The 26,400-nt window shown below is 38.7% G+C and overlaps 6 protein-coding genes across 6 annotated transcripts in view; 4 read left to right on the forward strand and 2 right to left on the reverse strand.

The window, feature by feature from the left end:
* Nucleotides 1–688: 688 nt before the first annotated feature.
* SAPINGB_P004307 (uncharacterized protein) lies at nucleotides 689–7,815 on the reverse strand (the record flags this gene model as incomplete). Its single annotated transcript, XM_031999022.1, has 7 exons — nucleotides 689–1,437; nucleotides 1,497–1,707; nucleotides 1,764–2,224; nucleotides 2,349–3,528; nucleotides 3,613–4,787; nucleotides 4,840–6,887; nucleotides 6,959–7,815. 7 exons carry the CDS (start codon nucleotides 7,813–7,815, stop codon nucleotides 689–691), a joined length of 6,681 nt encoding a protein of 2,226 aa, XP_031854913.1.
* Nucleotides 7,816–9,034: 1,219 nt separating this feature from the next.
* Nucleotides 9,035–10,853, forward strand: SAPINGB_P004308 (uncharacterized protein; the record flags this gene model as incomplete). The annotated part of the gene is made up of 3 exons (XM_031999023.1): nucleotides 9,035–9,245; nucleotides 9,906–10,139; nucleotides 10,219–10,853. The coding sequence occupies 3 exons, from the start codon at nucleotides 9,035–9,037 to the stop codon at nucleotides 10,851–10,853; spliced, it is 1,080 nt and encodes a 359-aa protein (XP_031854914.1).
* Nucleotides 10,854–14,489: 3,636 nt separating this feature from the next.
* On the forward strand, nucleotides 14,490–16,822 carry SAPINGB_P004309 (uncharacterized protein; the record flags this gene model as incomplete). Its single annotated transcript, XM_031999024.1, has 4 exons — nucleotides 14,490–14,727; nucleotides 15,154–15,375; nucleotides 15,427–15,939; nucleotides 16,044–16,822. The coding sequence occupies 4 exons, from the start codon at nucleotides 14,490–14,492 to the stop codon at nucleotides 16,820–16,822; spliced, it is 1,752 nt and encodes a 583-aa protein (XP_031854915.1).
* Nucleotides 16,823–21,065: 4,243 nt separating this feature from the next.
* Nucleotides 21,066–23,192, forward strand: SAPINGB_P004310 (uncharacterized protein; the record flags this gene model as incomplete). Its single annotated transcript, XM_031999025.1, has 1 exon — nucleotides 21,066–23,192. One exon carries the CDS (start codon nucleotides 21,066–21,068, stop codon nucleotides 23,190–23,192), a length of 2,127 nt encoding a protein of 708 aa, XP_031854916.1.
* Nucleotides 23,193–23,387: 195 nt separating this feature from the next.
* On the reverse strand, nucleotides 23,388–25,481 carry SAPINGB_P004311 (uncharacterized protein; the record flags this gene model as incomplete). The annotated part of the gene is made up of 1 exon (XM_031999026.1): nucleotides 23,388–25,481. The coding sequence occupies one exon, from the start codon at nucleotides 25,479–25,481 to the stop codon at nucleotides 23,388–23,390; it is 2,094 nt and encodes a 697-aa protein (XP_031854917.1).
* A 302-nt stretch (nucleotides 25,482–25,783) lies between these two features.
* Nucleotides 25,784–26,400, forward strand: part of SAPINGB_P004312 (uncharacterized protein) — a gene marked incomplete at both ends in the record, with an annotated part of 2,886 nt that continues 2,269 nt past the window's right edge. Inside the window, 2 exons of the mRNA XM_031999027.1 lie at nucleotides 25,784–26,101; nucleotides 26,180–26,400. The exon at nucleotides 26,180–26,400 is cut by the window's right edge and continues 2,269 nt beyond it. Of these exons, the coding sequence (XP_031854918.1) occupies nucleotides 25,784–26,101; nucleotides 26,180–26,400 (539 nt within the window). The remainder of the gene's footprint in view (nucleotides 26,102–26,179) is intronic.

Genomic DNA, 26,400 nt, shown 5'->3' on the forward strand with positions numbered 1-26,400 from the left:
GAACAGGGAGATCGGCGAATGTCTCAAAAGAGCTGGCGTTGTTCTTTGAATGGGTCTCAGATGTTGAGTGGGCAACAGAACTTCCAGTGCTGGCTGACTCGAAGGATGAGGGTCCTTCATTGACTCCTGTAGTGTTTCCGTGATTAGACATAGCGGAGAAGACTAAAAGCAAGAGTTAATAAGTAAATACGATTGATAAGCTGAAAGCTGAAAGAGTATTTAATAAAAACAGTTTTGCGTAAATTTAGAGTGTATATAAGAATTATATAAAATGATAAAAATAATAAAATAATAAAATAATAAAATAATAAAAGTTCGCTATCATACCTAAAAGCAAGAGTTAATAAGTAAATACGATTGATAAGCTGAAAGCTGAAAGAGTATTTAATAAAAACAGTTTTGCGTAAATTTAGAGTAGCGAGAAAAAGAAGAGAAAGAAAACAAGAAAGGTTTCTGTAATGAAGAAAATTTAAAAGAGCATCTTGAAAAATTTTCTTTAGCAATAGGGAGTCTTGATTGTAACAATTTATTGTAACTCCAATGGTAATGGGCTAGTAGTTGCTAGTGAATAATGTAACAATGTAAAGAGTGTAATTGGGGAAAAAAAAAATATTATGGGATAATGTTGAAATACACGATAGTACCATGATATATATTCCAACAGCCCCCCTGCAACAATAGCCCGTTATCAAGATTCAATCTCTTGATCTTTGCGTCGTCGAGTCTTCGAAAATGACTGCGGCGTAACGATGGAGGTATTATTTGACGAGACGAGCACTGCATCAAGTCCATTTCCCCCCTCAACTTGAGGACGGGTACTCATACCCAGAAGATTCCTCAAATATAAAAACTGCGGCTTAGCCAGAGCTTTGGTAAAAATGTCTGCCACATTATCTGCTGAAGCAACAGCTTCAAGACGGGTATCGCCGGCTTTGACATGGTCTCTGGTGCGCATGTACTTGGTATCAATGTGTTTAGTCCGCTCGTGATGTTTGCTGTCCTTCATGAGATCCAGGACACCTTTGTTGTCCTCCATGATGACAGTCGTTGGTTGAGATTCACCAAGTTCTTCCAAAAGATCTCGGAAGTAAACTGCCTCACACGTGGCAGAGAAAGCGGCAATCAGCTCAGCCTCGGTTGTGGAAGTTGCTGTCAACTTCTGTTTGGCCGACTTCCAAGAGAAGGTTGAAGGACCGTGAGAGAATGCAAAGCCTGGGATAGACTTCCTGTCGGGATCGTTTGCCCAATCGGCATCTGACCAGCCTCTCAGAAGCCGCGGAGAGGCCCCTGGTACATTTTTGTGATAGACAATTGCCAGGTCCTTGGTGCCTTTGAGGTAGCTCAGAACATGATATGCTCTATCCATATGAATAGCTCTAGGGTCACTCGCATACTGAGCAAGCTTGCCTGTAGCGTAGGCAATGTCCGACGGGCCGTCTGTGCAGCAAACTGTAGCTTGCCAAGAATGCTGCGATACAGCGATTGGTTAGCTGGACGAGCATCGAGGCCCTGTGGGAAATCAAGGCCATGTTTCTTGGGCAACGGTATCGACTTAGCTGTTTGATTACTCAATTTGAAAACCTCAATCATGTCAGCAATATAATGTTCCAGATCCAGAGATATTGTCCTGTCGGAGTCCTGGACTCTGATTCCCAAGAATTTGTTAACACCACCTTCATCTTTGATGGCAAAGTAACCAGATAGGCCCTTGAAAAACGCTCGAATTCTCCCGGTACATTTGACGCCGTTAAGATGTCGTCAACATAAAGACCTATAATACTGAAGTCTTTGCCATTAATCTTGTAAAAGAGACAGGGTTCTTTCTTGGCAGCTTTGTAACCTAGTGCTTCCAACTTGTCAACAAGCTTCTTGTTCCAACACAGAGGGGCTTGCTTCAGTCCATATAAGCTTTTATTCAGCTTCCAGACCATGCCAGGAGGGGTATTATGGTCAATTCCTGTTGGTGGCTTGACATAGATGTCTTCTTCTAGATCTCCATTCAAGAAAGCATTTTTAACATCGACGTGGTGCATCTCGCAGTTCTTCGCCGCACTTAGGGCGAAAATGAGACGAACAGTGCTGAATCTCATCACTGGCGCAAAGGTGTCAACATAGTCAACACCAAACTTCTGACGAAACCCCTGAACAACAAGACGAGCCTTGTACTTGTCAATTGAACCATCCGTGTTGAGTTTCTTCTTCAGCACCCATTTGGTGCCAAGGGCTTTGCGACCCGCCGGAGGGGCACAACTTGGTAGACATGATTTCCATCAATGGCAGCAAATTCCGAATAGGCCGCATCAAACCAGAAGCGCTTATCTTCTCTGTTGTTGGCTTCCGCAAGTGACCGTGGGTCCCTTTTAGCTTCTTGCCAGGGTCGAGCAGCGCCACTCCCACATTCGGAAATCGAATGAAGGCAGGGCGATCCTTAAGATCGGCCCAATCTCTGTCGCTGATAAGAGCTCTAACATTCTCCACATCAGGAGCCGTAAAGTAGAGACCTGGTTTGCTAGATTCTGACACTTTGATGTCATTTCTCAAAATTGGAAGCTTAATGTTAATAGCGTTGAGTGTGTCAAGTCTTCCAGACGCCATGCGGGCTTTCACAGTTGGTTCTTCAGAGTTCGAGTAGATGCAGCCAATGCCAATGACATCGTCGGCAGCCCCGGCAGACGGATCTCCTGATGGGCTTGCCGATTCATCAACAAAAATAATTTCATCATCAGCAGGCGAAGAAACAAAAGTTTCATGTAAGAAATCAATGCCGTCAGCTAAGTGTTCTGATGAGCCCTGGGAGTCAGAATTGTAGGGTGCTGCGGTTAAGATTTCATCGCTTGTAGCCTCAACTTCAATTTCGGGTGTGGAGGCGGGAGAGTGGGACGGCGAGTCAGTGCTAACGACTGAGTCTTCATCCACTGATGTTGAAGTAGTAGGGACATTGTGTGTTGCCGAGTGAGTGTGAGAAAGAAAGGGAACTGCATCGGGAGTGGGGTTGAATCTAAGATCCGGTGTACCCTGGAGGTGGCCGTGTGGGGCTCTCAGTGTTGAACGCTCACGAGGTGGCAAGCCATGTAGCAGTGACCTAGGTTCCGAGTCCAAAGCTGACTCAGAGTTCGAGAGTTTCAGTTTATCACTGTGCCGATCAGAGGAGCGAGAGCCCCAAAGTAAGCCCGATGCTGTAGTGGTTGGGCTTGCAGAGCGATTTCTTTTTCGCAGATTTCTTAAAGCTCCTAAGTCGATTCTTGAGATGGCTTCAGCCGCGCTGCGTAAGATATTGCGTTGTGCTATTGACAGCATGCGATTCGAAGACGAGGGAGGAGTGGTTTGATGATCACGACGAGAAGAAGAGCTTTCTAATGTGGGAGACGTCACAGCAGAGGAGGTTGGCGAAGTAACCACTGGCACCGAATGTGCAGATGATTCCGAGGACAAAGAAGCAGGAGTAGAAGTTGTTGTAGGAGAATCATTCGTGGCTTCATTTTCCAATCTTGGTGAAGAGCTTGAAGTCGAATTTTCTGAGGATACTTTCTGTAATAAATTAGTAGCCGAAGAAAAATTTTTAGATTGTGTGGTGGTGGAGAAAATTTTATTTTTCAAAGCCGCGCCACTTACTAGTGGAAGGTTATCAGTAGGCCGGGTAATTAAATTTGTGCGATTTAAAATTAATGAAGAATTTTCTTTTCGCGCCAGCCGCTGAAGTGCACTGTTAGGAACATAATAGCCATTTTGCTCAATCAAATCAGCCAATCTTTTGTTAACAACAACTGTGTCCCGAGAAGCTTCTCGATGACGGTGTCTGGACGACGGAGCAGGCACTTTCGCAGCACCCGCAGCACCCGCAGCACCCGCAGCACCCGCAGCACCCGCAGCAGACCTAGTAATTCTTTCAGTATCAGCAAGAGGCTGTTGGGCTTCTGTCGGAGCGGAGTGTTGGCTTGCTTGTCGAACAGCTACTTGCCCAGCAGTTTGCGAATCATGTTCAGAAGAAGGAGGAGCTGCCAACAACAACCGTCTCGAAGGTGGAGCCGGAAGTAGCATATGTCGATTTTGTTGCACGGAGCTGTGCTGCACGTCGCTTGCATTGTCCCCAAAGCTTGTAGCGTCCCCTGCTCGCCCATACTCTAGCAGGAGCCTCTGAGTAGATGGTGCAGGCGGTAAGCGTGGGCGATCATTCACAGCAGTGTCTCTCAGTTCACTGCCACTTCCAGATGCAGCAGTAGTAACAGTATCAGAACCACCAGCTCCCAGCAACAGCCTCTCAGAGGAGGGCGCTGGGGGTAGCTCCGGTAGCTCCTGCCGTATTCCTGAGGAGCCAGCCACTTGGCTCCGCCTACCGGCATGTAAACGACGATTTTCTGGCTGACCAGCCCGTTCCAGCGCAGATTTTAATCTCGCTAAATTTAGATGCCTCTTCCTACTACCGCCCGCCTCAGCCATTCTGGCAGACCGATTTGCAGACGTCGTAGTTTCTACTAGCTCGGTGGTGGCCCGTACAAGTTCCGCCGCCGCCAAAACCAGTTGATTGCTGGCAGGATTATTTGTGCTTGTAGCAGTACCTTGAGTGTCACCTAAACCTTGCGGCACCCCGACATCTCTCGCAGGAGCTTCCTCCAACTTAGTAGAGGAATCCATGACAACGTCGCTAGACGAAGATTCAGAATCTGATGAGTCTTCCAATTCGTCGAAACCCAGTATATGTTCCACAGACCCATCCATGTCTTCATCATTGGTTTCTGAGTCAACCGCATCCTGATTGTCACCACCAGATTGGCTCGCGGTTTCAACAGCTGAAGCCTCACGATATAAGTTCAGCAGTTCCAGACAGCGCAAGATCCACACTGTCATCCTCATCCAAAATGTGTAGCTGTTTGGGAAGAGTCACCGGACTTGTTTGATGAGCCACCACTGAGGGCGACTGAGTTCCTGGAGCAAAGGCTTTCTGGAGCTTTACCATATGTTCAGAAAATGAATTTTCGTGAGAAAAATCTTCGTTAGTATCTTCGGAACCAGGGCGACCAGCTACGTTGGAGTTCACCGATCTCAAATCAGCATCATCAACAGCAGAATCTTCGAGCAATATATGGTCCTCAGACTGAAGTGTATCTTTGTCGTCAGCAACACTAATTGATTCATCTGCAACCAGCTCCACATCATCATCTTCCAACGGTTGAAAAGAGTTTTCAGTTATAGGTGTCGATGATGTAGAAGTAGAATCCTGGTCCTCCAATCTGCTGGATCTGTGGCTCCTTCCCTCAGAGCCCACATAAGTCCAGCCAAAGTTACCACCACCACCACCAGAGAGTGAAGTGGGAGAGTAGTCGTCAGAGTCAGATTCATCTTCACTTTCTGATTCATCAGTGGAAGAGTCACTGTAGTCAGGGTCACGATTTCCAACCTCACTGTAGTCAATGAGAATGTCACCCTCGTAAGTTGGCTTTTCGCCAAAAAATTTAACGCCAGGCAAGACATGGTCACGAAAGTTGCCGTGTACACAGCGCCGAATGCGCTTGTTCCTCGTAATGCATAGAAAATTCTTAGGATTTAACGGGTCGGGACCCAAATACAGAGCAGGCTCGCCCCGAGGCTGAAGGGTCCCTTTGAGTTTCTGAGACTCAGATTTAATGACAAAAACTAGGCAGCCAAATGTGTGCACTAGTGCTATAGGTGGTTTTCTGCCCGTAAAGGCTTCATAAGGTGATATACCGGCTTTATTAACTATGGAGAAATTATATACCTGCACAGCGTAGAGCCAGGCAGAGTCCCAGTAGATATTGGCCCAGAGTGTCGACTGCATCAAGGCTCTAGTAGATATCTCACGAAGTGTGCGGTGGGCACGCTCAATTTTTCCATTTTGTTGGTGTTCATCAGGAGCAGTTAAAATATGAATGACGCCCCAATCTGCCAAAAATTTTCCAAGTGTGCCAGAGATAAATTCACCACCATTGTCAGTAATAAGCTTGGTGGCCTTGCTGTCAGCAGCACGGCGAGCAGCTTTGGGCACAAACTGCTTAAAGAACTGGATAAGTTTCCCAGGAGCTTCATCCTTAGATTCCAGAGCAAAAGCATAGATGTAACCAGAAAATGCATCAATGATATTCAGCATGTACCTGGCCCCTGAAGAGGCAGGACCTATGGGACCGACGAGATCAGCATGAATCTGGGCTAACGGAGCCGTGGATTCAGAAGCTATATGCTTATCCGGAGAAGTGAACCGCTTAATGCTTCTTGACGTGCCACATATGACACAGTCCTTGATCAACTCTTCGTCACGCTTGGTCACCTCAAAGGGAGGATCAGCAAGCTTGGCTAAATGCTTCACCGAAGTCAAAGAGCAATGAGCAAACCGAACATGACAGTCAAGTGCCTGCGAATTCAACACGGCCTCCTTTGCAATAAATTTGAGAGACGGTGAAAGGACAGGAAGTCCCTTTCCAACAGCGAGAGCTGATTTATCAACCTTCCTCATAGCTTCTGGTCCTTGTCTGCAAATCTGATCCCAGTCAATTGAATTTCCTGAGAACTTGAAGGAGCCAGTTGGAGGTACGATATTCCTAGTAAACTTTACCGGAACAATGTTGGCACAAATGTGAGACTTGGCATCTCTGGCACCACCAACCCTACCAACCTTTTCCTCACCAAAATAGGCCAGACAGTCCCCACTTGGGACCGTATGAAAAGAAACATCGTGCGTGCGCCAGACAGAATCAGAAAACAAATTGCTAGACCCAGCAGGAAAATAAAGTGCGTCAGCAATATGGCAAATATTGGTGCCACCGTCACCTTTTAATACAACAGCAATTTTACCTTCCCCTTCTAACACGATGTCGGAACCACCATAGGAGCTGATGGTTTTGGAGCTGCTGTATTTCTCATACGACACAAAGTAACTGTTGTCTGAGATAAGATGACCAGTAGCATTTCCAGAATCAAGAACATTTGGAAGATTTGTTTCACCCACAGAGGCGATTTGGTTGGCAGGTGGAAGAAAAGCAACTGGCGAATAATCACTGCTTCCGCCGTCATTATCAAATACGTCTTGATAGCCCGAGCAACCGAGCAAAGAGTTTCAACATCGTCGCGAGCCACCTCAAGATATTCGGTAGCTTTCAAGGCAGCAACTCTGTTTTGACCATCAGAGTTCGACTTTCTAGCTTGCTTGTCTTCATTGTTGCGCCTCTTGTTGCCACCGGACCCCTTGGACCACTGCTTCCCTTTTCCTTGCTTGGTATCAGAGTGGCCAGCTTTCTTCGAGGTGTCCTGCTTGGATTCCTGCTTGGGTTCTTGCTTGGGTTCCTGCTTTGGCACCACTTTTGTTGAACCGTCAATAATTCTTCGACCTTTTACGAAGGCTGCTGAAGTTGCTTCAACTAGCGCTGGGATTTCAACTGAATCACAGGGGCTCCATCCTCCAGATCTTGACTTGAAAATGTCGACAAACTTGGTAATCCCCCAGAGATGACTCTGAGGATCTTCGCGAGCAGCTGCTGAAACCTTGTTGTTATTCAGTACTGCTAAGATAAGGTCACGGTGAAAGGTGCCATCCGGGTTGTTAAAGAAATATTGCTCCACTACAGAGGCCCACTTGGAAGCTTCAGTAACAGTAGCTTGTATTTTGGTTTCAATTTCACTGCTGGTGAGCCCGGAGAAATAACTAGGACCTGGAACTCCTACTGAGATAGCTTGCGTCATCGCAAATACAATGTTAAGCTCAGGGCTTGGGGATATGCGCAAACCAATATGATTAAGACGTTGGTAAAATGAGAGCACTCGCCCCAGGTCGGCGGGCTCTAGGATTTCGGGATCTATACGGGCCATTCTTTTTTCCTGGTTCAAATAGGGACCCCATGGCTTCTTCCCGCACAGACGCCGAATCCATAGGTGGAGTTTTTAGAAACTCGGGCGACGTGTCCCACCGGGCCTGTTCAGCTGCAGCCAGGTTAGCTGCAGGCGTGGTTTTTAAAATGTAAGCCTTGAGTAGTTCATCAAGGGCCCTCTCAAACCTGATACCGTAACCAAGCTGAAGGGCAGTATGGCCAACAATTGGCTTATAGATATAGTTGTTCCAAAACCCGGCCGCAGCTGTTAATTTGCCCAATAAGACCGTATATCCAAAAATCCAATTCACTTTTGTAGAGAAATTGTTTGAAATTTGGCGCTTGAGAAGCGTCAAAGGAGCTCATAACCTTTTGAGATGGGGGAGGACTAGCTTTGAAGTTTGAGTTTCTAATGTAAGCTGTCAAGTCTGCTAAGACTTTTAATTCAGCTTCACATCCTTCGGAACAAACTGGTATGTTGGCAATGGTTAATTGTCTAACGGTAAATCCAGAACGGTCAGCGAGATCAATTTGACGATGAACAGGAGATCGGCGAATGTCTCATAAGAGCTGGCGTTGTTCTTTGAATGGGTCTCAGATGTTGAGTGGGCAACAGAACTTCCAGTGCTGGCTGACTCGAAGGATGAGGGTCCTTCATTGACTCCTGTAGTGTTTCCGTGATTAGACATAGCGGAGAAGACTAAAAGCAAGAGTTAATAAGTAAATACGATTGATAAGCTGAAAGCTGAAAGAGTATTTAATAAAAACAGTTTTGCGTAAATTTAGAGTGTATATAAGAATTATATAAAATGATAAAAATAATAAAATAATAAAATAATAAAATAATAAAAGTTCGCTATCATACCTAAAAGCAAGAGTTAATAAGTAAATACGATTGATAAGCTGAAAGCTGAAAGAGTATTTAATAAAAACAGTTTTGCGTAAATTTAGAGTAGCGAGAAAAAGAAGAGAAAGAAAACAAGAAAGGTTTCTGTAATGAAGAAAATTTAAAAGAGCATCTTGAAAATTTTTCTTTAGCAATAGGGAGTCTTGATTGTAACAATTTATTGTAACTCCAATGGTAATGGGCTAGTAGTTGCTAGTGAATAATGTAACAATGTAAAGAGTGTAATTGGGGAAAAAAAAAAATATTATGGGATAATGTTGAAATACACGATAGTACCATGATATATATTCCAACACAACCAACGACTGTCATCATGGAGGACAACAAAGGTGTCCTGGATCTCATGAAGGACAGCAAACATCACGAGCGGACTAAACACATTGATACCAAGTACATGCGCACCAGAGACCATGTCAAAGCCGGCGATACCCGTCTTGAAGCTGTTGCTTCAGCAGATAATGTGGCAGACATTTTTACCAAAGCTCTGGCTAAGCCGCAGTTTTTATATTTGAGGAATCTTCTGGGTATGAGTACCCGTCCTCAAGTTGAGGGGGGAAATGGACTTGATGCAGTGCTCGTCTCGTCAAATAATACCTCCATCGTTACGCCGCAGTCATTTTCGAAGACTCGACGACGCAAAGATCAAGAGATTGAATCTTGATAACGGGCTATTGTTGCAGGGGGGCTGTTGGAATATATGTCATGGTACTATCGTGTATTTCAACATTATCCCATAATATTTTTTTTTCCCAATTACACTCTTTACATGGTTACATTATTCACTAGCAACTACTAGCCCATTACCATTGGAGTTACAATAATTGTTACAATCAAGACTCCCTATTGCTAAAGAAAATTTTTCAAGATGCTCTTTTAAATTTTCTTCATTACAGAAACCTTTCTTGTTTTCTTTCCCTTCTTTTTCTCGCTACTCTAAATTTACGCAAAACTGTTTTTATTAAATACTCTTTCAGCTTTCAGCTTATCAATCGTATTTACTTATTAACTCTTGCTTTTAGGTATGATAGCGAACTTTTATTATTTTATTATTTTATTATTTTATTATTTTTATCATTTTATATAATTCTTATATATACTCTAAATTTACGCAAAACTGTTTTTATTAAATACTCTTTCAGCTTTCAGCTTATCAATCGTATTTACTTATTAACTCTTGCTTTTAGTCTTCTCCGCTATGTCTAATCACGGAAACACTACAGGAGTCAATGAAGGACCCTCATCCTTTGAGTCAGCCAGCACTGGAAGTTCTGTTGCCCACTCAACATCTGAGACCCATTCAAAGAACAACGCCAGCTCTTATGAGACATTCGCCGATCTCCCTGTTCATCGTCAAATTGATCTCGCTGACCGTTCTGGATTTACCGTTAGACAATTAACCATTGCCAACATACCAGTTTGTTCCGAAGGATGTGAAGCTGAATTAAAAGTCTTAGCAGACTTGACAGCTTACATTAGAAACTCAAACTTCAAAGCTAGTCCTCCCCCATCTCAAAAATCTTGGCTTTCTACCTCGCCAACCTGCAATGATCCGTCCACCATTGGATGCTCGTACACCCTCAAACGTGGAAAGTCTACAAGTCAAACTGAAAGCTATTCTGTTACGTACTCAAGAGTACATGAGTTTCTCACAGTTGAGTCAACAACGACAAGCTGACAAGCATCGTCGTCCTGTGGAAATTATAGTTGGTGATTCTGTTCTTATCCACCACACTAGTTTTCAGAGCCCTAGCAATAGGATGCTGCCACTTTTCGTCGGTCCATACACCGCCGTTAAAGCAATTGGGGGAGGAAATGCGTTTGAATTGGACTTACCCACTACTGTGAAGAACAACCGTGTTTTTAATGTTTCGAAATTACGAAAATATGTCAAATCTGATGAATACCCTGCTGAGATTAGACCTACTGAGGATTATGTTAAGAAGAACTTGAACCGCATTGCTAGTGTAGCCGCTATGCAAAATGGTCTTGTCTATCTACAGTTCACAGATAGCCTACCTGGACATTGCGTCGCCATTTCAACAAGTTTTTGGAATACTATGCCTGCCGAAAAAAGGATACCATTATTCAAAGCTTACATGGCTAGAATCAAAGCTCGGGACGAGCCTTTATGAAAGGAGGGAAAGTTGTAAAAGATTAACAAGCAACAACCAAGACAAATAATTATAAATGTCTTAAAGATCAAACTTGCAATCAACCAAGACAAATAATTATAAATGCTTAAAGATCAAACATGCAATCAAAATAAATCATTATCGATAAATGCTTGAGAATAAAAATACATTAATCTAGATTAAGATTAAGAAGTGATTAAGAAGGAATTATTAAAGAGAATTGTACGAATATATATAGTCATATATTTCCATAGTTTTTATCAGTATCTAAAAAGATATTTACATCAATACAATAAGTTTTATATTAAATGTTTGTTTGTTTTTATTCAAAGTTTTATATTAAACTATGTTTGTTTTTATTCAAGGGTTATAGAACTATATAACATCAGCATCTGCGCTATCCTTTTATTGTCTGACTATGTGACTTGCCGGTTTTCATTTGTACCTTTTTAGTACTGGTGGTTTCTGTTCTGTGCGTCTCCGGTAGCCCGGAAGATGGGCCCTGATGCCAGCTTACGAGGAACAGGGAGAACCAGTCTGTCGGTCCCAAAACCTTCCCAACCCATTTCCACTTATCTTCACGGACGCCCATGTATTTCTTAATCTCTTCCGTCAGAGATACGGCCCGCAATCACCTGCAGGCTATTTAGACTGTACGGAAGAGTCGGCATTCCTGTAACCAGGGTAGCCTATGGTTTTTCAGTCTAGGTGTATACTCCCGTACACATCCTCAGGAAAAGGGGGTATTCTGGGAATCGAACCCAGTATCTTCCGCTATCGAGCGAACGTGTTCCCTATATTAAACTATTGTTTGTTTGTTTGTTTTTATTCAAGGGTTATAGAATTATATAACATCAGCATCTGCGCTATCCTTTTATTGTCTGACTATGTGACTTGCCGGTTTTCATTTGTACCTTTTTAGTACGGGTGGTTTCTGTTCTGTGCGTCTCCGGTAGCCCGGAAGATGGGCCCTGATGCCAGCTTACGAGGAACAGGGAGAACCAGTCTGTCGGTCCCAAAACCTTCCCAACCCATTTCCACTTATCTTCACGGACGCCCATGTATTTCTTAATCTCTTCCGCCAGAGATACGGCCCGCAATCACCTGCAGGCTATTTAGACTGTACGGAAGAGTCGGCATTCCTGTAACCAGGGTAGCCTATGGTTTTCAGTCTAGGTGTATACTCCCGTACACATCCTCAGGAAAAGGGGGTATTCTGGGAATCGAACCCAGTATCTTCCGCTTTCGAGCGAACGTGTTACCCTTTACACCATCCAGCCCTTTCCCCCTCTATATTAAACTATTAGCTTGGTTCTTTCTTTGGACAATCCGACTTTACTCTCATACGATAACTCCATTACACTTTCAACAAGTTAAAAGGTCTCTTGGCCCAGTTGGTTAAGGCATCGTGCTAATAAACAAGCAACTTCTTTGTGATACGCGAGGATCGGCGGTTCGATCCCGCCAGAGACCATTGTGTTTTTAGATCTTTATATACTAGCCTTTTTTTTTTTTTTTGCCTTGGGGTGAGATTTTTGAAAGAGTTGAATAAAGATGTTGAGGTAAACAGTTATAAAGTTCAGTGTGTTCTAGTTGTGAAATGTTCACTATATTTACTAAAAATTATAAATATAGTGGTTACCATTATAAACTAAGATTGTTGAACGGTATTGAAATGAAACCCCCATTCTCATTATTGTGATAGCTATTTGATTGTTGTATATGTAAATAATTAGTTGAACTATTGGCATATTTTTTTAAAAAATACAATTGTATTAATTGTTAATATACCAAATAAAATACAATATGGTTTAATATCACTTTTTTTTTAATATTTCAAAGTATATATATAAGTCTTATTATGCATCACTTCCAACTTGCCAATTCTCCTTCAAGATTTTATGATGCCAAATTTCTAACCCATATTCGACAATTGGTCTCACGCAAGCAATATACAGTGATCTAACTGCAGACCCCCGCATACCTTTTTGCACGCCACCAAGATGCCAAATAGCACCAACAGCTTTTCTTGCTTTATTGATTTTATTCAAAATATGAGATTTAAAATTAAGCAGATTGTTCAAAGTAATTCCAAGCAATTTAACTTCCTTCTGGGGTTCACGAAGTTCTCCATTAGGTAAAGTAAGTTGCACTTTCTCATCTTTAGGTTTCACATTTTTTGTAAAATGAATAAAACCCAATTTATCATCCAAATCAATTTTGGTCATTCTTGATTTAGCCCAATTACAACATTTTTCTAATATGTTGCATCTCTGAATTTATTGGGGATCCCAGTAAGGATAAATATCTGGCCATTTATAACCATTGCATTAAACTTATTCCAGAGGAGAGTTTTTCTTTGAATTTTCCAAAAAGTATTGATCCTGTGTCTATGAAAAAGTTGATTGCTTATCTTCCTAGAACATTTTCAAATAATAAAATTACTCGTGAAGCAGGGCTCTATAAAAGGCAAGTTCATGTTGAAAAGAATAAAGTTAATAACCCTAAAAGATCTTTATTGTATCTTTTTACTTCGGAAAAAAAACTAAAGGCAAGCCAAATACTAAGATACTGAATCCATCTGATATGATATCAACTTTGCAAGACTATTCTAAAAAAGGAGAAATTAAACAATCTGCTCAGTCATGGGACACATTTATAGCTACCAGACTTAACCAAAAGTTTTACTATTTTTCTAAAAAACTGGTTCGTTTCATTTTTTCAAACAGAAATGTTAATAATACAAATGATGAAGCGACTTCAAGTTCTTTTTCTTCAACTTTTAATTCAGAATTAGAAATCGAGGAAGGAACAGCCGAGGAAAAATTCAACAATTTAAAATATATAATTCTAGGGATTTTAAATTTTTTAATAAAACGATGAACTCATGGACTTGTTTTTGTAAACTTAAAAAGTAAACTAATTATGATTTAATATTTTTTCTTTTCATTTATATCAGTATATTAGCCCCAAAAATCAATTTTATGGATGTTGATTTTTTTTTTTTTTTTTTTTTTTGAAATGGTCAGGCCAATCTTTAACGCGTTATGATACCAATTTATTTTATAGTCGAGTAGCTAAAACGGTCATTAACGGGATTCAGTATCCGGCTACTAAATTGCCACCCTACTGTAAACAAAAATATGTATTTCCATACTCACTAACACCATCAGCAACACCCCGAGTTGATATCTAGGAAAGATGAATTACGATAATAAGAAGAGGAAAAAGGCTCAGAATAAAATTTTTAAAAGAAAAGTGGGACTCATTAGCTCAGAAATTAGTTAGTATAAACTTTTTTGTGTGGCTTTATTTCATTCAACTAACATAAAATGAAAAGAGTTTTGGCTATGTATTGATTCGATCGACCCTCCAAAAGAAAATTACGATCCGCACGAATTTTTTACAAATGCTTGCAAAGATCCAGATCGCTCTACTTTTTGTATTGATAAGTGGAAGAATATATATACTCCAAAACTACTCCTTGAGCTGTGTGGTCCAGATTTTTCAAGTCCTTCACAAATTCGAGCTATGGACAATTGTTTTCGGGGATTTATGACAAACAACACGTCAATCTTCGATCTCTTTGATACATGGATTTGCAGTAAAACCCATACTGCGGAATACCGAAAAAAAATGGGCCTAGATAAAAGAAACTGGCCTCTAAGTGATATTGAAAAAGCGAAGATTTTGTTTGCGCTTTTAAAGGCCATTGGTGAACCATATCATGGACTTTCTACAAAAATAGTTTTTAAAGACCTTGGAATTTATGATCCGGGAAAGGTACTTGAATACTATAATGAGCGATACAAAATTAACAAAGATTCAGTTGCAAATATTGCCACACGCTTGTTATATGATGATAACGGGAAAAGTCAATTTCGTCATAATTTTAATACACCCGATGAATGGAGGATTGATCAACTAAAGAGATGGGCCGAGAATTTTAAGAATAGATTCAGCAATAAATATGATCCCGAACTCATAAAACAAACGCGGAATGAGGCTCTAAAAATTTTTTATTATTCTGGACCTTGAGTATTGATTTCAAAGCTTTGGAAAAATATGCTACAATATTATTGAAGGAAAACAAAACCGAAGAACAATTTGTTCACAGAAAAAAAATGGATTTGTTTTATTAACATTTGTCTGAAGCTGATCCCAAAGATTTGGATATACTTCTTAACATTTATTTATATGACTTTCTGAATGAACTTGAGAAAAATGGAGAAGGTAAGATTTAATATAAAATTAACAAAATTAAGAAATTTTCATTTATTTATTAACATTTTTGATATAGATTCGGCGGAGAAACTCAGCGAAGAAAATATATTGGAAGATGATGATGATGAAGAAAAAGAAGGAGAAGAAGAAGAGGAAGAAGAAGAAGAAGAAGAAGAAGAAGAAGAAGAAGAAGAAGAAGAAGAAGAAGAAGAAGAAGAAGAAGAAGAAGAAGAAGAAGAAGAAGAAGAAGAAGAAGAAGAAGAAGAAGAAAAAGAAGAAGAAGAAGAAGAAGAAGAAAGTAAGATCTAATAAAATTAAAAAATTCCATTTATTAACTTTTTTAATATAGATTTCACAGAGCAACTTAGCGAAGAAAATATCTTGGAAGATGATATACCGGATTTTGAAGACCAAGATTTAGACTTTTTAAATCTTGACCAAAAATTCATTGAAGATGATGAGTTTTATGACAACATTGTTGATGAATACTTTAAACCACAACAAACAGTTATTATCGCAAGTGACTCAGCAACTACTCTGGCCGATTCTTCGGTAAAAACCAAGGCACATGCTATTGAAAGCACTCAATCTAACTCTGATAGCGAAACTTTTCCAAATTCAGAGCCTAATCAAGTAGAAGTTGATGATAGTCAAATCTCTGAGCTTTTATCTTCAGTCATTGAAATGATTGCTCTTCAAGATAAAAGATTCTCACACGTTCCTAGACTTTCCAATAAAAAGAATTATGCTTCTGACAAATGGATTAGAGGGCCCAAACTTAGAGCTCTTCGTCAAGAACTTATATCATATGTTAAGATGCATGAAAGTTTACCAGGTGGTATTTCAGTATTAGAAATGCTTTGTACATATTTTGAGTCTCACAGCAATGTTTCATTAAACCAGGCCATCAATTTTGTTTCAACATTTTTAAAATGCAAAAATTTGGATCCTGATTTTATAAAACAGTGTTTTCCAAGATCAAGAAGATTTGTCATTTTACTGTTAAAACTGGAAAAGTTAATCCGAATTCTGAGCCTATCATTTCGTACACAACATATAAAGTTAGAGCCAAAGAAGCTGGAATTAGGTATACAAAGGCCAGTGCATTAAAAGGATTTCCAGAGCATAATAATAGAGAAAATCTCAAAGAACTTTTTCCCAAAGCTAAATTTGTTGAAAGTGATGGTGTAAAAATGTTACGCCGTGGTGACTGGTCTACAGGATTTGAAGTTGTTTATTTTTGCAGCAATAGATGCATGGCATTTACGGGTTCTAGTAGTGATTTGACAGAATGTGCCCAATGTGGGAAGGCTCGTGATCCGATGTATAGATATTTTTACTTCTCACCTCGTGAAAAAGTCAGAGATTTTTTTGAAAACACAGGCTTGTCTAGGGTCATTAAGGATGCCCACAAGCGACAAAAAAATGAAGGAGAAGTAGAAGACTTTTTTGATGGCCAACTTTATAAGCTTCTTTCACAGATATTCATTCAAAAAGCTCAATTAGGTGAAAATTATCAACAAAAAATATCTCTCAAATATTTTGAAAGTCCGTGGGATTTAGCTTTTTTGATATCGTTTGATGCTGTTCCGGTGAAGTTTGGCAACTCTTCTTATAATATTGTTGTTGCTCGATGCTTAAATCTACCTCCTGAGAAGCGTAATAAACCATCAAATACAATAACATTGATGGCATTTCCCTCTGGAATTGATCTAGCTGCTAAAAAAAAGAAAAATCAGCAGTAAAAGATTGAGATTCATTTTTTTCCCCATTTATTAAGGACAATGCATTAGCCAGCACACTAGGATATACGGTTTATGATGAGGACATAGGGATCATGAAAACTGTAAGGCATCATTTTGTTTTATCAGTTGCAGATACGCCGGCTAGCTGTGAGTTGTCAAGGTTAAGTGGACAAACGTCAGATTCTCCTTGCCGTTACTGTTTAGACGAGAAAATTACAGCAATAGCTTTTCCATCAGAGGAATCTATCACACATATGCCAGAATAATCAGGTCCATTACCTCAAAGTTCGAAAAAAAATAAAAAATGGAGAGGGCCTGGACCCTAAGGTGGAAGAGTCCATAAACAAATAAAAGGATTAGCGACATTCCGTCATAATAATTTACTCCTTTCCAAACCCCACACATATCAAAACTCAAAAGCTCGCGACATTGAGCGGTATAATACTATATTTAAAGACATTGTGAAGAATCTAACCAATTTGGTTTCAAACCGCTCGCAATTTACTAAAAGAGGCTTAAGCAGAATTTCGACCATATTTTGTTTGGGTTCAATGGTGCCCGATATGTCGTTTCCGCCTGATTTAATGCATTTGTTGTATCCAAACACTGCGACTAAAATTATCAATACCATATTTTATGGTAAAGATGGCCCAGATATTTACAGGTCTGAAGCACTGGAATCAATTGTCAAATTTTTGGAGAGTTTCAATAATATTAACTATAGTTTTGATGAAAGGAAGTTCAACATGGCAGAGATAGCCGATGGGATTAAAACCTCTAAACCAGTTAGGCTTACCGCACACCATACAAAAAAGATCATTTCATTTTTATTTGGTGTTGTTATGGAGTTAAATTATAAATATAATATAAATATAATAGTTATTTATATATTGTTACAGGGCTGGTGCAACTTCTTCGATTGCTCTCTTTGCCTAAATTTTCAGAAAATGTATTGAAAAGACTTGAAAATGGAATAGAAAGTTTTTTAAGGGTTTTTTGAGGAAGTATATCTAAAGGATGCTAACAATCTAACTTTCCTGACTTTACCAATACATACGCTACGTCATATGATTAAAGCCATTTGAGAGGTGGGTCCACTTAGGGAAATATGGTGCTTCCATACTGAAAGAGCTTGCGCTGTATTAAGGTGGCAAATAAAGTCGGGAAAGACTCCTTTTTTAACTTTCTTATCGATATGCTTATGAATCAATACTTGAAAATTTTAGTCCATCAAAGTATGATTGGTCAGTAGGTTCGAGAAAGTTGCAGAAAACTTTGCGCAAACTAAAGTTTGAGGATGACAAAATCATACGTGAGAAGACAGTTGAAAATATCAATAAGCTTATCATTGAGGAGAAAATCTTTGAATTACTATCAGGTGGAACTTCAGGCAACAGAAGCATCAGCATCACAATCAAATTTTATGAAAAAATCAATTTTTTTCAGAGGCAGTTGAATGCTTTTATTAAACAATATGCCCGTGTAAGAGATAAAGACAATTCATCTTATCATGTTATTATTGACGATATCATTGAAATCGACTTTTTGGGAAGCGGAGTTTCAGGACAATTTGTCTTGGTGAGGAGGTTTCTGCCAGGTATTGTCCTACCCTGCGATTACAGGATGCAATTTTTTAATGACAGTAGCAATATCAGATATACGACAATTGGCTATTATATTGAGAAAAAAGAATTCATTACCACTCCTGAAAACTTTTTTGAGACAGATAGCTACTTGGTACTTGTAAGAGATATCATTTGTCCTTTTTGGTTGATTAATGATGGCAATCTATCGATATTTGTTGATCCATCTTTTGTGGAGGAATTCAGGACAAAAGACGGTAAAGTTGTAAGGACTGAAGAGTATGATGACGAAGAGGATTACTATAACGTGTGTAAACCATATATGAACATTTAAATAGATCGGCATATAATATATTTAATAATAAATTTTATCAGATAATAAAAGTCCTTTCAGATACATGGGAGATTTATTTGAAGTTGTAAATGGTTTTTCTGAGCACTGGCAAAGCGTAAAATGGAAGTAGATTTTTAAAGTTGAGAAAGTATATATTAGTGTGGCATTATTGACAACCTTGACATCATTCAGAAATGGGTGGTGTGGCTGTTTTATTGACGATATGAAAAGTGGGATTTGGTGGTGATTGTCAATGTTGAAAAAAAAAAAGTATTTTTCGACGTTTTGTTGATTTAACTTGAGTGAAAAAAAGATGGTGTGGTTGTTGTGTTGATGATAATAAAAAGGGATTTTGTTGTTGTTGTGAACGTTGAACAAAACAGATTTTATCAATGAAACTGAAATTTCGCAACATTAAGAAAGCTGAGAAATTTTTTTCGATATTGTTGTTTTTTCCAATTTTTTAAACAAAATGGAAATTTGTCGTCGTTGTTTTGAAAAATGTCAAGAAAAAGATTTTTACGTTTTGTGACTTTAAATTTTTTCCCAAGTTTTCTCTTTCATCTCAACAATAAGATTAAAGAGATTTCGACTACATCTTTACGTAAAGAAGAAGTGACGTCAAAATTCGTTTTGTTAACGTCAACAACTTGTACTTTCACCTTTCATCTCTTTAACATATAACACAACATCAACAAAAGAACACAAAACAAAATGAAATGAAATTTTCAAAGTTTAGTTTTCCCTGGTATCTTTTAAATTTAGTGCCTAGAACTAAGATTATAGATAAATTGCAATCTATGAAAAAACGATTTAAAATTATTTTTTTTTCTAATTGAGGAAACGATTTAAAAGTGAATCTTTTAATTAAAAGATTTAAACTAACTCCTTATAAGCAGTTAGTTTAACTTAAAAATGAAGCTCTAAATTTTAGCTGGAAAATACGTGTAATTTACTAAAAAAAAATCATAAAAAACAGGAGAATCAGAATTGATTTTTGCTCTGCCAAAACTTGGTGAAAATAAACTTAAAGAAAATCCCAGCGTCAATTCGGCGTTTAAGTAAAATCTATCTTCTTCAGCTTATCAAGTGTTGCAGTCAACCAACCTTATCTTTTCTTAATTTATTTGTTTGTGATTCTGTGACATTAGTTATTACAAGACAAGACATTGCAAGATCTGTTGTTGTTTTTGTAATTAAATTATATCAAATGCAATATCATGTGAAGGTTCTCTATATATATATATATATAATAAAAGGATGATTATATAATGATTATAAATTAGTATTATAGTTATTTGAGCCTTCAGAGATTGAAGAAAAAGAGAGAGAGAGTACTTATTATTATTATTATATTATTATTATTATTATTATTATTATTATTATTATTATTATTATTATTATTATTATTATTATTATTATTATTATTATTATTGTCATAAATTAGTAATAATCACTACTTTATTATGTAATGATTACTGTTCAGAGGAGGATAGTCATTTCTTTGATTCTGATCTCCCCCTCCATTAGTAATAGGTTATTGGGCCAATTTTTCTTTTTGTGTTACAAAAATACTAAATTACAAGCCTTAGTGACTTCAATACTGTTTACTATATAACAGTATATTTATATATATATATATATATATATACAAGATCGGTCCCATACTAATCCAGACAAACATTTTTCTTTAAGAAATAGTGGATCGTTACGCTCACATCAAGACAGGCGTAGTTTTCTATTAATTTTTTGAGGGTTTACCCTAAAAATTTATATAGTATATATATATATACAATTCGAAAAAAAGTGAAAAAAAAAATTATAGGGAAAGAAGAATATATTAATTATAATATAGATATTTGTAATAATAATAATAATAATAATAATAATAATAATAATAATAATAATAATAATAATAATAATAATAATAATATATCGTATCGGAAGATTAACTTAACAATACTATATATAGTATTATTAGTAAATGATTAATTAATTAAATCATTCATCACTTGTCCTCGCCACCATCTTATCTCAGACCTTTTTTTTTTTTTTTTTTTTTTTTTTTCGTACCATCAATTTTTTTTTTTTTTTTTTTGGAAAGAACAAAAACCTTCAATGGATTATTGATATTATTATATATATATATTATAAATTTGTATATTCAATATCTCTTCTTTTCTTTGTTTTCCTTCTATCTATTTTTTTATATATATCTTTATTATCTTCAAGTATCTCCAACTTTTGGTCTTTTATTTTTCTTTCTTTCTTTTTTTACTTATTGACTTATTAACTTATTAACTTATTGATTTATATTTAAAAAAAAATGTCTTCAATATTATCTATTCAGCCGACCACTAAATCAGCTGCAGCAGCTACTGCTGCTGCTACTACCAATACTGCTAATTCTACCATCCCTTCTTCTACAAAAACAATCACAACAGTCCTTCATCTTTTTACAACCAAAATCACTGTGAAGTTTTCTACGACTAACTTTACACCCGAAAATCTTCATCGGGAAACCCGCAAAGCTCTCAACATCCCCCAAGACACTCCAATTGCGGTATTTCGGAATTCCAAGTCAGAAAATGCTTATACTTACATTTCTTCCCCAGAGTCCTATGCTAAGCTTTCTCGAGCAATTCGGGCCAAGAATCGTGCGAAACTCATGGTGGTACCACTAAGACCTTTTTTGTACACCCCACCTCCAGGCTCTTCTACTATTGATAACCCCATTGCTTTAAGTCCAAACAAGGTTGACAGCTCTAATGTTAAGGAGGGTGGCGAACTTAATAGAGCTAATAACAAAGCTTCCCCGCAACACAAAGACCTTCCTAAGTATACGGCATCAAAATTGGCTGTTGACGTTGACACACTGAAGCAGGCTATTGTTTCACAGGAATGTGTTGATGCTCTTAAAAAATCACTCTTGTCGTCTAAGGACTTTATTGATGACATTTCAAAAGAGTTACAGTCTAAAGATACCCTTAAAAATGATAGCAGCTTCAGTGGCAATGCTTCTTCTCCACCCCTCTTTAAAAAGCTCAAGGTCCATAATGCTATTTGCGATTATTGTGATTGCTCCATCAAAGGAAATAGATACAAATGTCTGGACTGTCCTGACTTTGACTATTGTGAGTCATGTCATAATAATTCTGGGGACTCTGGAGTCATTGAAAAACATCTTTTTTCTCATTCTTTTGTAAGAATAAAGGCTCCTAACGATTATATTTCTGTGAGTAAGAAACTTGTTTCTCATCCTCATATTCATTGTGATGGTGAATCTTGTGCGAATTCAACAAGCTCCATTGTAGGTGTTCGTTACAAATGCCTCGTTTGCGATGATTTTGACCTTTGCTCTTCGTGTGAGGCTTTGCCTGCAAATCCACACAACCCTCACCATCCAATGATTAAATACAAGTTACCTGCTTCTCGTATTTGTCCTTTCGATGTAAAGGTTGAAAGTCTTATTGCTTCTACCAATTCAACCACTACTGCTACTGCTACTGCTACTGCTGTTGCTGCTGCAACTGCCGCCGCTAATGCCGCTGCCAATGCTTCATTTTCTGCTACAAATACTTTTGTTGCTGCCCCTACTTCAGATTCCGTTTGTGTTTCTACTCTTACATCGATCCCTGCTCCTATTAAAACCTCTGACAATGCACCTGCCCTCACCTGTGAACAATTAGTTAAAGAAGCTGGATCTTCTTCAAATATTTCTGAGCCCTGCTCTGATGTTGTTGAACCCAAGGACATTGAAATTGCTGGGAAAGTCTTAACAATGACTGAGGTTGGTATTGAAAAAGAGCTGCGCCGTTTTATTGTTTCTGTTGAAAACTCTTCTCTTGATGCCTGGCCAGCAAATACTGTTTTGAGCATTACGTGTGAAGGTTCTTCTTTTATTACCAAGGTGGGTCATACTATTGATGTCACGGAGCCATCTCAAAGTGCTTGCTTTATCGTTTCCGTCCCAGTTTTGGTCGAGCCCAAAGATGTTTTCTTTTCTCTTGTTGTTGAAGAGTCCAAATACCCTGTTGATGTCTCGCAGGCCGAGATTAAACATATGATTCCTTTTGTTGAAGATAACTCCAAACCTTCTGCTTCTCCATATTTGTCACCTTCTTCCTCATCAGAAGGCCTTACTTCAGCTTCTGTTTTGCTCACCGCTAAAGTATCCCCAAGTTCTTCTCTTGACTCTTCTGAAGTCATTCTTCCTAAAATTGTTCTTGAACATTCCTTATCGCCTGTTGTAGTCTCTGAGACATCTGAAGAACATGTCGAATCGACACCTGATACGGATCAAGTGTTGGAATCAAACTCTGAACTATCACGCAGTGCGACCCAAACTTCTTTTGAATCCAATTCTTTGTCTAACTCTCCATCTGCCAATACTATTGAAGACCATGTTTATGATTGGTCTGATTCATCGGATTCTGAATATGAATTTGTTTAAAATCTAGCTAATTCTTTTATTTTAGTTTTTATCATTTATATGCTTATTATATTGTTATTTAGTTTAAGGAATCTTTATTAGGCTTTTTTAAAAATCAAAGATATTTTGTGTAAAACAATAAATAAATTTAAAAAAATAAAAAAAAAAAAAAAAAACGAAGGGGATGTATATATTGATTATACCAAGTAACTATATCTATTTACTGATACCAAGAGAAACTTTTGGAACAAGTGATGCAGCTTTAGCAACTTTTGGACAGTAGTGCTTTTCCAGTAAAACAGTTTCCCAAAGGGTTGCAGCCTCAGGATTACTATGTTCGGGTTCATCAATATCCATGCGGAAAACACCATTAGTAATGCGATCTTCGGTTGAATATAAACCACCAAGAACAGCATATCGGCGAGTCATTTTGGCGAGTGTTTTTAATGCAGCCAGAGAAGATTTTTCGGGCATATGAAGACCAGAAATCATAAGGCGCTTTGCAAAAGCCTCAGCACGAAGGGTGTTAGCTGCTCTATTTTTGAAAAAAACAAAATCAAAAGACTTGACCACCATTTCCATTTCAGTAGCAACGTTGACCTTTTTGGGCAAGTATTCACAGTCATCATCTTGGCGGACCTTTTTCAGTAGTAGTGGGTCTTCCAGCCGTAAAGTTTTTCCCGCAGCATATTCGACATCTGGGTTAAGACCAATAGCATATAAAGAAGAGTAAAAGTGGTTGATAAAAAAGGTTAAATCAAGGTTCATGGACTCGCCAACATTTTTGGAGGATTGGCCACTAAGAAGTGCAAACGCAGTGACAATACACAAAAGAGCTTCACGGGTTGTGCTTTCCTTAAACTTGAGCTCGCCATTAATGTCCCAAGTCTGGCGTTCTAAAATGAGCTCGCGGAGGACTTCCAGCAAGTCACCAAAAAACTCGGCATTGATAAGGTGGGCAAACTTAGCCAGGCCCTCCAAGGTAACGGCCATCAAGGGTGCAGCGACACGTTCTTTTAAAATGTTAAAGTAAATGACAAAAACAGTTTTGAGAGTTTCACTTTGAATGCGCTCGCGTTCTTGAGCAGATATGGTTGCTTCTGTTTTGCGGATTTCTTCTTCAATGGCCTTGTTTTCCTTGCGGATCTTGCGCTCACGCTTGGACAAATGCACACGGTCCTTCTTTTTAATTTTGGGGGCATCATCATCATCTTTTTCAATGCCATTCAAGCCAGCCTTGACAACACCGCCAAGTTCAGTCAGTAGTCGCAGATACAAGAGGGTTTCTATAATGACCTCATGAACCTTAAACTTCCGAGCCTTGATCATCTTGGAGAGCAGTCGGACAACCTCATTACTGACATGGCCTTCCTCATCAGCCTTGAAAACTTCTTGGATGGTTTTTACTGCTTGGGCAAACGACTTCCCGTCAAGGGTGGCGTCTTGTTTCCTGCTGAGCTTGTCGACAACAATCTCAATGAGCTTAGTTCGGAAGTTGAAGTGAGCAGCTGCTAAAAGCATTTCACAGGCCGCTCTAAGAGCAGCACCTCCAAGCATGTATTCAGGATTAGAGTCGTTGCGGGGGGCGTGTGTTTTAGAGCCTTTGCGAGAAAGTACAGAAAGCAGATCGACATAATCTCTATACTGGGAAACAAGAGTTTCTTCAAAGTTTCTTAGTCGCTTGACTTCCTTTGTGGCTTTGGCATTTTTCTCAAGTTCGGTTAGTGGACGGATGCGGTATCCGGGAATGAGGCCCTTGAAAATGGGAACGAGGGAAAGAATGGTGATTTGCTTGACCTTGGGATATTGGGCTTTGTCGATAATGTCACGCAAGTCGCGGAGCAGACCGATATTTTCTTCAGGGTCTTCCGTGACCAATTCAGCAACTTCTGCAATTTTTTCCTGAGCTTTTAAAAGTTCTTCACGCTCTGAGATTTGGGGTATCTGTTTCTGTTGTTCTTGTTCCTCGTTGTCTTCTTCTTGTTCTTCTTTTTCGTCTTCTTGTTCTTCTTCTTCGTCATCCTTTTTCTTGTGTTTGATATCTTGCTTTTTTAAAGTAGGATCTGATGTGACCACTCGGTGAATCTTTCCGTCAGACGACTTGATGGGCAAACGTTCAAAATCTTTTTCATCGTCATTGGGATCGGCCTTAAACTGGCGCGGCTTGAGCTCGTAGTCTTCAATTTCGTCCTGACTTTCATCTGCATCATTAAATGAACTCCAGCTAGAGAAAAGCTTGTCGTCTTGATCACTTTTGACTTTCGCACGTTTCTCTAAAGTTTTTTTGGCAGATCGCGATCGTTTGGTCATATTGTTGATGGTATTAGTATTTTGTTGATAAGATTTGAAAAGTTGAAAAAAAAAAAAAAAAAAAAATTTGTCTAAAAAAAAATTTTTTTTTATTTGAAAAATAACTAGCCGTATAAAAAATAAACTGATTCGCGAACCACATCACATGACTTTACATATCACTACACTTTTTTTTTATTATTATTTTATTTTTTGCACACCCCAACAACAACAACAACTACAACATTAACATTAACATTAACATTAACATTAACAACATTGACAATAACAACAAACTCCACAACAGCTAACAACGTTCTATAATGACCAAACCGCTTGAAATCCCGGAATTGGAAAACTGGGAGTTTCTTTACAACAAGTCGACTCCATTAGTTGGTCCATCCGGGTACCTTAGGCCATATGCAATAGTGCGCAAGTCTAACAAGCAAAAGTTCACTGCGGGCGACGACGTGTTGATAGAGTCCGGGAATCCTGACCGGCCGTTTGTGGGCAAAATCATGGACTTTGACTACAATGCTGGTGGAGATTCTGGTGGCACGCCGTTTGTTGAAATGACCACAATCTGGTACTCTGATTTATATGATATTCCAGTGACAATGCGGCGTCCAAATCATGAAGATGTAAGTTTCTTTTTTTGTTTCTATTTCTGTTTCTGTTCAAGTGGTTTATTGCAGACTTGCTAAGACAAAATATTTTAGAAAGAGCTTTACTTGACTACCGACATTGACAAGAATGATGTTGACACCATTTTAGACCGGTGCCATATTGTATCGCGTGAGGAGTTTTTAAATACCACAAGGGACGGCCATTACTATTTTGCACGTTACGCTTACAATTCCAAACAAAAGTACTATACTTCTTCTACAGTCAATTTACAATCGATTCAAAAAAACTCACCAGAAGTGTATCTACAAAGGAT

Source organism: Magnusiomyces paraingens (genome assembly GCF_902498895.1).
Source record: "Magnusiomyces paraingens strain CBS 517.90 genome assembly, contig: contig3, whole genome shotgun sequence".
NCBI lineage: Eukaryota > Fungi > Ascomycota > Dipodascomycetes > Dipodascales > Dipodascaceae > Magnusiomyces > Magnusiomyces paraingens.